This window comes from Engraulis encrasicolus, chromosome 5 (genome assembly GCF_034702125.1).
Source record: "Engraulis encrasicolus isolate BLACKSEA-1 chromosome 5, IST_EnEncr_1.0, whole genome shotgun sequence".
NCBI lineage: Eukaryota > Metazoa > Chordata > Actinopteri > Clupeiformes > Engraulidae > Engraulis > Engraulis encrasicolus.
This window is the reverse complement of record NC_085861.1, coordinates 25,257,946-25,269,447: the sequence shown is the minus strand read 5'-3', so window position 1 is coordinate 25,269,447 and position 11,502 is coordinate 25,257,946. Positions and strand designations below refer to the sequence as shown.

Genomic DNA, 11,502 nt, shown 5'->3' with positions numbered 1-11,502 from the left:
TTGCTAACACTACAGATGTGTGCAGCATTCTAACACAATACAAGGGATGAGTTTGTTTAGTAAAGAAAATGAAAATCCTACCTGTAGTTGAAAAAAGTGGCAAGGAAAAAAAAGTCTCTAAGATAATGTAGAGAGAAGTGGTCCATTGTTTGTCTATGTGAGTAGCTGTCAAGTAATTCAGCACCATGGACAGCAGCTGGGGCTCGCCTGCAATGGACACACTGGCTACGTGATGAAGGGGGGCTTTTCTTAGTCATTTTCTTAGTCCACTTTTTATTGTTGATGCATGTCCACTAACTTCTGAACTACCTGATCTGAACTATGCACTACCGAGTTCAGAATCATGGACAGCAGCTTTAACAAGCATGCAATGGACATACTGGTTAGCCTACATGAATTATACTAATGAAGGTTTTTACTTGTCCATCTTTTATACCTAAATTAAGTATGATTAGGATCCAGAAATTAAATGTTGGTGCACGCTGATTACTAAATTACCCAATTCAGCACCGGGGACAGCGGCTACTTCTAGCCTATCGGCATACTGGTTACATGAAGTGTAGCCTACTTGGATGTCTTTTCCAGGTTCGATCACAGAAATGTTAGTGAGGGTCTGATCTGACGCTGGACTTAATTACCGAGTGTTAAAGCGATTTCATTGCAGAAACAAGTCTCTCACATGCATAGTTTGAGTCACTGTTTATTTTCACGTTGGTGTGCGAATGTGTGCGCCTGTGCTTTGTGAGCTTGTTTGTCGCCCCAACCCCCCCCCCTCCCCACACACACACAAACACACCACCACCACCACCACCGCCGCGCGCGCGTGCATGCCAGGGAGCGTGCGTGCGAGCGAGCGTTCGTGCGTGTGTGTGTGTGTGTGTGTGTGAGAGAGAGAGGGCGAGATGAAAGTATTTTAAAAGAAAGCAAGACTGTAGCCTATAGATGGCAGAAGACTCCCTCCGAACCGCTAGGTCTATGCCAAAGGCTCATTTCAAGTGCAGACCAGAGGAGAATTCGATCGGCATCCCGAAGGGGCTGTGTCCCACTTTTAACAGAATACAATGATGAATGAAAAGTTCGACGGCACAAAACAAGGGGGCTGATTTCTTCAGCTCGGTCGAAAGTCATGTCATTGTTACTTTGGATCATTAACTTGGCTTCGCAGATAGTGAAAGACTGTCTGCGCCGTGCTCGGTTCCTTAGATCCAAAGGATCCTCCAATACAAGAAATCCCAGATAAATGTCTTGGTAGCTTCCAGCCCATGTTCAGATTAATTCACGTTACACGACACTGCCGTTTGATATAAAGTCGTTGACAGGGAGCATTGGCGGACAGACAGGCGGTCAACTGACAAGATATAACACAAGAAACTATGTGCTTCACGCTTTCTTGGCGTGACGATTGAATGCAGGATATTTTGCGGTATTAAGACTTTAGGCATATAATGATCACGACCGGGGGTCTTCTGTGGAGGAGGAGGGCGGAGGACAGGGTGGAAAGGGGGAGAAAGCGGAGTACAGAGTATACTTTGTGCCCCTGTTGGCGAGATGGTTGAGTCCTCGTCAAGGTTGCTGCGATATCCTAAAAATCACCGTAGAGCTCACATCGCGCAGTGACCGCACTCCCGCCACACGACAGTGCTCTGCCTCCAACCGAGGACTATCAATCCCATAAATAGGCAGCGTACACTTTGTGAATATGAAATCAGTTTTTAAGGCCGGATACGTCGATGGCATGAATGGATTTTTAGTTCTTTCTAACAGAGGATGTATTAAATGTGGACGAACAGACTTGCTTCAAGATAAAACGATGAGGATAAAAGCTGGCTTTCTAATTTGGAATATTCTATTTTCAATGATGTTCACATACGTGCACGGTGAGTCTGCGGTGTTTTGTTTTCGGCTCCTAATGTTTTATAAAGGCTTGTGTTTGATGCATCCGGTAGAGCTACACAACGCAGAGGGATTTAGGAGGGAGTTTGGAGAGCGAATTGACTTGCTGGGCAGAGCGCTCAATGCAGGCTTTGAGTAGGGGCTTAATAAATATTCTTGCTGTATAGGCTATGCCTTCGAAGGAGGCGCAGCTATTCTCTCTCGGAATGAAACGGAGATACATGTACATATATATTTATGGACATGTTCATCTGGCGTGTTTATAATTTACCTCTCAGTAATTACAGTCTGTCATACTTGAATGCGTTTCATTATGTATCAGTGGCAACCAATCTTGATTAATGTAAGTAGCCTATATGTTTCACCACTAGTGCTTTTCAGCATCTTGAAGTGGTGGTTCAGCCTTCATCATACCTAGCCTATCTCTTCCCACTGTTCCAAGAAATTGAGCTCGCATTCAGTGAATGCATTCCTTGGACTGAAAGTCGTATAACCTACGATTAACACGACCAAAAATGTTGATAATGGATTCGAATAAACCTCTCTCACACGCAACCATAGGACAGATTTTCCGTGAAACTGTTTTCAGTATGCAGAATGCTCTTACACATTAATTGAAGATTTAACTATTTGCTATCTTATCCTCAGGCATCTGACCCAATCGTGATAAATGTGCGCATATGTTTGGAAGGATAACTAAGGAATGAAAATCGAATATGGGCTTTACTATTCACCACATACAAATAAAATCATTAAGGGATTATGGGCAAAAGGTTCCAGTAGAACTAATTGTTGCGCGTGCACCCACATTTCTTGTCCGTGACATCACGTCACCCCACTGAACGTGTTTGCCTTGAAGAAGAAAGCCTTCGTCCACTTCTTCCCTGTCGGACAAAGGGTCCTTATCAAACATTTCAAAGTCTCACTTAAACAAAAAAACAGACGTGTAACGTATTGTCAGTAGCCTACTTGGTGTGCAATGGTATGCGGAGACGAATAACGCACGACCCGTTTCAGCTGTATTCCACTCGGAAAAGAGTCGCCGGCTGGGTAGGCTATTTGGCTGCATCATTCTGTATGCATTAGAAAGATACACCCTTAATACCATAAATGAATGTCCAAATAACAGTCGTGAAAGCATCAGTCATTGTAAAACAGATGGTTTGTGGTTTCCATTTTTATTTTACGTATTTCAATCAACAGGCATAGTTGAAGGCTACTGTAGGCTTGTCATGATCTCATAGAACTTGGGACCATAGCGTGTAAGTCATCCCCAATTGTCTATTATTGCCACCTCATTCACTCCATAATGTTCATAGGCCACTGTGTAGCCTATGTATGTCGAGCACTAGTACTCTACCAACAGACTATCTTGCGACTGTAGCCAAATTTAATTACACTACACTTTGTTTGAAGCCGGGAGATCTGTAAGTGGAGCACTCAATCTTCGGAATAATTAGCTTGAAGCACAGTCATCTATTTTTCTCAAGGTAATCAGAACCTTTTGTCATTAGCATATTAGCCTTGTGTTTAGTGATCCTACAGGCATATTTAACCTTCCATCTATCAAAGCCCTCTTGATCATGTTACCTGTGAATTCCAGTTGCTTCTGTCAAGCTTACATTTTGATTAGGATTTTGGATTCTGCTTTTATTTGGTCGTGTCATATTGCACAGCTCAAAATACATTGCAAACGTATGCACATATTTAGGGTAGGCCTATGCTATTTTTGTGGCAATTATTCAACAGACGTTCCATTTCCCCCTTTCAGTAGACATTTGTATCCTTGTGCTTACACGGCTACATAGACATGGCTATTTTCCTCACGCTTAACACATCAGCAATGCACAAATCACACCTGGCAATAAGGTGCGAACACTTGAGACCGGGTTTTCTATTCCATTCATGCCTCTCTCCTCCGAGAGAATACCGGGCCACAGCCGCAAATGGAGCTGTACACAGTCATCATCAAGCCTGTCATGTAATGGACTGATGCAATATATTTAATATCTGGAACAAAAATATCCCCCCCCATACCCAGTCCTCCCCTTCGCCTCGGGTGCGCGCTGTCCATCCACTTGGTATTTCTCACCACTCTCATTTCCATATACCCGATGCACCTGTCAGCCCAGGTGAGCCCATTTTGCTTAGATGCTGCTGATTGGATCATATCCAGCTGTTCCCTGGCCTGCCCCCATCATCCTTCACTCGGAGAGTGTCAAGGTCCAGTAGCTGTCTGCCTACGTTTGGAGAGGCTTTCAGCATCCAGCCATCCACCCACCACCCCTGTCACCCACAGCTCCCCACACCCACACCTCCTCAAAACACCTACCTGATATACCTCTAGTTTTTTTGTTTTTTTCAAACTCTTCTGCACCAGCATTGGCCACACTGCACCAGCACGGCCCCGTGGCATCTTGACAAGGTGCGAGAGCTGGACGTGCAATGCAATTGGAAATGTGCTGTGTTGTGGATATGGAGAGAGAGGGCTGAGGTGATGGATGAGGGTGTCATTAACCCCTGCCATCTACTCATATACACCCCCTAGCTGGATGATGACTTTCAGTGTACCTGGAGTGCTTCCAGTCTTTTCCCCCGACTCTATTCACTACCTTTCACTTATATCGTCCAACTGGTGTGTCGATTAACAATAACTAACAGCGTTAACCGCGTCGCTGCCAAAACCGGCATGGCCCAAAACCGATAGCCATGATTTGTGGCTCCACAGTGCTCACTGCTGGAGACCAAGGTGTCTAAAACAGGAGTCATACTGTCATATGGATATACAGTAACCAACAACAGATAGGGGTAAACATAATATAATAACGGTGTTCTTATAAAATGAAAATTCAGAGGAACAGTAGCCCCTTGGTGCATGCCATACCTCCAGAGCCACGCTATAGTAGTCATTGAAAAGTTAACTACCATAGCACTACAATACTATGACATAACACGGGGCCTTTAGTAACAAAGTACGACTTGGTCATTGCCATTCTGATAACAGCAAATGTATAATGCGTCTTAATGGGTTAAGATAGGAGTGAAACAGTTAATAACATGAAACTCACTGGTGGATGCAGCCAGACTGTCCGCAACAAGCAGCCAAATACAGATATAGTAGATAGATACATAGATAGATAGATAGATAGATAGACTTTTATTGTCAACAAGGGGAAATTTGCTCTCACCACCATAGCAGCCTTGCCACAGCCTACATCAGGCATAGATAAGGCATTCATAACAGACATCAAGACATTAAACAGCATTGAACATTGACATAGACATTGATGACAGTCACATGCTAGATACATACCCACTCAGCCGATATACAGATACAGTAATGCAGCTTAACAAATGCACTCATTATAAATGTTTAAGTTGCTCGACAGGGAGAGATATGGGGTGTTTCTGTTAAGACCTGGACCCTTGTTTTAAATTTGCTGTAGGCCTAACCAAAATGACAGTGACCAAGTTGTAATGTATTACTAAAGTCTCTGTGTAATGCTTTTGAAGTGTGGTACTATGGTAGGCTACCAGTAAAGTATTTTCTTTCTTTTTTAGTGCTTTTGTGCTGTCTATTATTTCATAAGACAGTGGAGAACAGACAGGAAATGGCTGGGAGAGAGAGAGATGGGGAAGGATCGGGAAATGACCCGTGCCAGGATTTGAACCCGGGTCACCCACAGAGCAGTCCAGTGTCCAACTGTTAGAGCCCCAGCTGGGCCTAGTAAAGTATTTTCAACAGAGTTATTGCAGTGTTACACTGGCGTAATAGTGCCCATTATGAGGCTACAAAGTAGATATTGTGTCCCTCCGAACATCACACATGGTCAGTCTGTACCATCTCACACATCACAGGAGTATCTCTGGAGAATCTCTGGACATTCAGCATGAGGTGGCATGGGGGATAAGATTTTTAAAGTCTGCCTGGTCTTTGCTGCAGTGAAGCTTACTCCTAGCTGGATACATTGACTTGTTGCTATCTATTTGTCTCCCACATGTCCTGCCGAATCATCATAATTTCAAAGCTTAATGTACAGAGTCCATTTCAAAGAAAACACATCTGAAAGACAGGAATGTATTGGGACTGTTTAGCTTCAAAGCTGAATAACAGTTTTCTCAGAGGCTGTTTTGTTGTTGGTCTCTTTCGAATGCAAATGATGGAGCATTTGTCTTTGTTTCTTCTCTGAGAAATGTCCAGTTGCGTGAAAGACTAACAGAAAACTAGACGTAGCTTTGAAGTGAATGCTTTTCATGTAGTTTCCTCTGTTAAGTAAAAGAACGCCACTATTGCCCTCTAGGTTGCTCTGGACTAGCTCTAATAAGCCTTTCCATCTAAGAGTTGGCACAACAGCTTGATGGCAAGGCCCCAGACCATAGCTTTATTTGATTTTGTGAGTCAGGACAATTGCATAAGATAAACAACATAATGACATCTACAGTTCTTCTTGATCGATGGCAAGTATTGCGGCAAGGAAAAAAAAAGTCACCTCGACTAAACATGTATGTCTTGTTATTTGTGAGGTGATTTGAACATCAGGGAATCTGAAAACAGCTCTGGTTAAACACATATAGTATACTTTCACAAAATATTAACTCCAGCTATATGATGTTGCATAATGTAGGGAGAAAATGCAGCATAAAAACACTGGCGGCACTTTTATTCACAGGAAAATATAAAATGTTCATTAAAAGCTGTAACGCATTTATAAAGCTTATCAGGTTTTCATAAAGCTATTCTGATCTTTTTATTATGACCACACAGTTAGGCTTATAATGCACAATGTTGTGAGAGCTTATACTGCTGTGTTATACTGTGAAATTGACCGTCATGATTTAACACAGCATTGTAATTAGAAATACATACAGACATGTATAAATACTGTGTATATCCATTTTCGGTAACACTTTACTTTAGGGATACATCTATTAGCACTGATACGTACAATGTGCCTGTATAAGTAACTTATCAGGCATGTACAAAGCAAAATCAAACATTTGTTAGGCATGTATTCTCAAATGTCTTGTTCATGTACAATAAGGGATTTATTACCAATTTAACCTTAGTAAGGACCTAGTAGGCCTTAGCGTTTGCTTAGTACATGCCTTAAAAGCTACTTATGCAGGCATTAACATTGTACGTATTAGTGCTTATAGATGTATCCCTAAAATAAAGTGTTACCCCATTTTCATTATGAAACTTTATGAATGCACTACAACCTTTTATGAACATTCTTATGAGTTCTCATGCAGGCTGGGTTCATAGAAAGTATTATCTAAACTTCATTTCCTCAGGACACCTCAGAATTTTCATTAAGTCTCCGAATTAGCTTTTCCTGAAATAACAAAAAAAGTCTTGAAAAACGGTGTCCATGTCCTTATATTAGCAGATACAAGGATGAGATGAGAGAGAGAGAGAGAGAGAGAGAGAGAGAGAGAGAGAGAGAGAGAGAGAGAGAGATAGAGAGAGAGAGAGAGAGCAGTTAACCAGAGGAAAGACAAGCCATGACGAGTAGCTCATCAGAAGTATAATTTCTCTGTGAAATTATATTCTCGTGGAGAGAGAGAGAGAGAGAGAGAGAGAGAGAGAGAGAGAGAGGACATTATCTTCGCCCTCAGGTGTTAGATCTTCGTGCTCCCCATTTGCGTCTGAGTGTTAGTCGCCCTCTTAGACTAAAAGAGAAGTGAATTCACCACTCGGCCCTGTTGTGGCACTTGCAAGTCGGCCTGTTTTGTCCTCGTTTCACGCCACGCCAAAAAAAAGGGATTATTTTGCATATTTTAAAGGCTCATCTTTTATTCATTGTTGATGACTGGCACATTATAAAAGTACACTTTCATACAGATGTCCAGAATTCTGGCTTCATGACTGCTTATGCTCAGCAGATATGAAGCCATTACCCTGTGCTCTCTTAAATAACAATAATTTGGACTGAATAAAAAAGCAGAGGGAGGTGTCGGCTTTCATATCTTGGTGTTTTGACATTAGTTTTATTAAAAAGCCTCCTTGTACTACATGCGCCCCAAACGAGATGTTAAATTTACAGTAAAGTAAATAGTTGTGATAATGTTAATAGCCGTGTGGGATGACAGTGTTTCCTTTAAAGAGAGGGATAGGATGTGTTTGATAGGGCATGAGTGAAGGACGCATCAATAATGCACAACTTTTCCATCTACTCAGCACACTCTCCTCTGCTATTAATACTTGTTTTTGATGAAGCCTGTGCCACCACAGGGCCAGTGCTACGTGTGTGTGTGTGTGTGTGTGTGTGTGTGTGTGTGTGTGTGTGTGTGTGTGTGTGTGTGTGTGTGTGTGTGTGTGTGTGTGTGTGTGTGTGTGTGTGTGTGTGTGTGCGTGTGTGTCAGAGCGTGTGTGTGCATTACCAAGTAAATGCCAGCACCAGCAGTGCAGGTCATTTCCTTCCCAGGTGGCCTAGATTGGGACACCCACAAAGGGGCCATCGTGCTGTTTGTGGATCACTGGCTGATTGATTCCTGTCAAATTACATGTCGGTCAGGGGAGATCATTACATGTGACCTGTAGTGCTGCAGGGTGAACCCGGGGCCACTTGTCTGACCAGCTAACAGCAGCCCTGGCTGGTACAACTCCATCCACCCTCCACCCACTCCCTCCCTCCACCTCCGCTGTCCATACAAACAGGCCTTTCAAGCAGACAAGACAACTGGTGTCACAGTGGAATCTCAGTCACAGGCAATCTCGCCTGGCTGCCTTGTTCTGATAGATCCATTTGGACCTGCAGCAAAAGAGAACACACATTCGGCTTTGTACATTTTACTCACGCACGCAAGTGCACACACACACAAACACATACGCACGCACGCACGCACACACACACACACACACACACACACACACACACACACACGCACACGCACACACACACAGGATTTTCTAAAAATCCTCAGTAGGGTATATAAAATCTGATAACAGATGGTGGTCTGGACCAGTAATTATTAAGCACCAGAGTGCTGGAGCATTCCAATTTATGAACTGGTTTGGAGAGCATATGAAAACACATTGGTATTCAAAATCAGGAGCAGTTAGCGGTCCTAATTGACTATTGCAAACATGTGTGTCTGAATTACTTTTTCTTCTGCAAGAGATGTAAGCAAACCGTTTGTTCGGGCGTAAAATGAAGATATGCAGTAAAAGCAGACACAATGAGATTGCTTTTCGTTTCTCTTTACCTGACGGAATTCCCTTTTGGATGAAAGGGATTTATTCTGTTGAGCAGGCCTGCCTTTGTTTGAGGAAAAGCTTTTGTTATCGGATCTCAGTAAGATTCTCTTCAGGATGAGGTCTACATTGTCTTTTTCCTTAGATTTTTCTAACATTGTAGGGTATGTTGGTTGCTGATAAAATCTTTGAAAGTCCTTATTCAGCGTTGACTACTGTTTTTAATTCAGTTTAAAACATTTCAACACTTATATCTTATGTCATATGGTTGCAGATGTTATTTCAGTTCAATTATTATGTCATCTGTTGAATTGGATGGATGGATAGAGCTGATTGTATGGATTGATTTGTAAGCCTTTATTCGGTTTGTGTCTGAAATGTCAGAAAAGGATGAGAAATATCGATCAATTCCTAAAGCCCTAACTTAGGTGATGTACACAAATGATGTACGTGTTTGCCAGCTACTGCCAGAGAACAGCAATAAAATACTTAAATGAAAAGGGACTAACGTCTTGTGCTTGTCTGCAATTGTAGTAGCAAACTAAAAAAACAAAATACTAATGAAAAAGCAATGTTGAAAAGACTCGCAATATGCAGCGATTCTGGAAACTGTCTTTATAAATATTCATTTGGAGACGCCTCATTGTTTAATGGGTGAGATGTTGAGGCACTATTGTGGTGGCATTGCAGATAAAACCCAAGGTCTCTGGGCAATATTGGCTTTTCATGTATACAAGCTGCGTTTTTCCTGCACTGGCTGTTCCGGCGTCTCTGTGTGTGGTATAGCCAGAGTTCATGACCGTATTTGTCCATGACATTGCTTTGAGGATGATGATAAATTCTTCTAAAGGCAGAAAAAACCCCACCCTACTGCACCCAGCCGTGCATCACACATTGGACTTCCATTATGGAGTCCACTATGTATGTAGACTCTCTATCACAGGGACCCAATGCAAACTCTCTCTCCTTTATCCTCCTTTATTGTTCTAGGCAGTAGGAGCTCGGTGTTGACCTTCACTAGGCTTCAAAGGGCTTCCGCCAGCACAGCTTTGATCAATCTGACTCTTACAACTCCCACTTGGCTCACTCAGCAGCAGGACCAGGTGTTAATACATGCACTTAATTAAAAAAAGAATGAAATTAATAACAAAACACTTGGGGGGGGTGTTGCACCACTAAAATTGAACTTATAAATCAATTCTGTTTTCCCCTGGTTTTTAAACAGCGTGGGACTTTTTGAACAGTGAAACTTTGATGAAATTTCTGAAACAACAACAACATTAGAATCAAAACAAAAGTTTTTGAGAAAATTAATCAAACAAACATGTCTGTGCTGTTGAGCTCCAAGACTTTCCTGCCTGTGATTTTGTGATGGGCGGCTGTAATGTTTTAATCCCTATCAGCAAGGCCCACTTCTTTTAGCGGCGGTAATGATCTTTGAGAGTAGCGGTTAAATGGTTGGCCCACCCAGGTTCAGCATGAAAAAGCTGTTCAGAGACACGTCCTCTCAATCCACTTCATTATAATCAAGATTGAAAATAATGTGGCAGGACCACTGGACCATTGGACATGCAATCAGTGTGAGCTTGTAGGTGATCATTTCAAATCACTCGTGAGAGCTGTGAGTAAGACCCTCTGAAAAGAGGGGTGTAATAGTTGGTCATCAATGTCGTCACAGATGTAATGACCAAGGTGTGACTTGTGTGTGCAGCGTGTAATGGATTGAGATTTAAAAGTATGATTATGATGCTATGAGGTATCACTTGATGAAGGTGTCCGTAATCTCCAAAAAAGGATATGATCACTCTATAAACATCATATAACACCTCATTCGTGTTGTTAACTTTGAGACATTAGGCTTTTGCAATGTCTACTTTCTCAAAATATTGGCTCAGCATTGCATAAACTGACTTGCACATAACGGCAACAGCCAAGAATATGAATGAAGTGTAACACATGTTTATAATATGTGCTATATAGGGATGCACCGATACCGATACTGGTATCGGTATCGGCTCCCGATACTGCTCATTATACTCGTACTCGTACTCGTCAAACACTTGCCGATACCAGCTATGAGTACTACTATTACTCAAAACAATGCAAAATCTTGTCATGTTCTGTGGACTTGAAATCAGCATGGAAAAAAGTGCCACCTCATACATTTACTAACATTTAAATCTACATGGAAATGGACAATAAAAATATCACAGGCGGAAAAAAACAAGGCCATGCATTTATTTTCATTGTATTTTGGTGATAAAAGGTATCGGTATCGGTACTCGGTATCGGCAAGTACACATTATGTACTCGTACTTGTATCGGTTTTCAAAAAAGTGGTATCGGTGCATCCCTAGTGCTATATCATGTTTTTAACCAACACCTCTAATTGCCCAGGCATTACGCAGTCA

General features: G+C 42.1%; 1 protein-coding gene across 1 annotated transcript in view; it reads left to right on the top strand.

Moving 5' to 3' along the window:
• Positions 1–1,629: 1,629 nt before the first annotated feature.
• csmd3a (CUB and Sushi multiple domains 3a) overlaps positions 1,630–11,502 on the top strand; it is a 393,918-nt gene continuing 384,045 nt past the window's right edge. Inside the window, exon 1 of the mRNA XM_063199008.1 lies at positions 1,630–1,877. Coding sequence (XP_063055078.1) covers positions 1,700–1,877 — 178 coding nt within the window. The 5' untranslated portion in view covers positions 1,630–1,699. The remainder of the gene's footprint in view (positions 1,878–11,502) is intronic.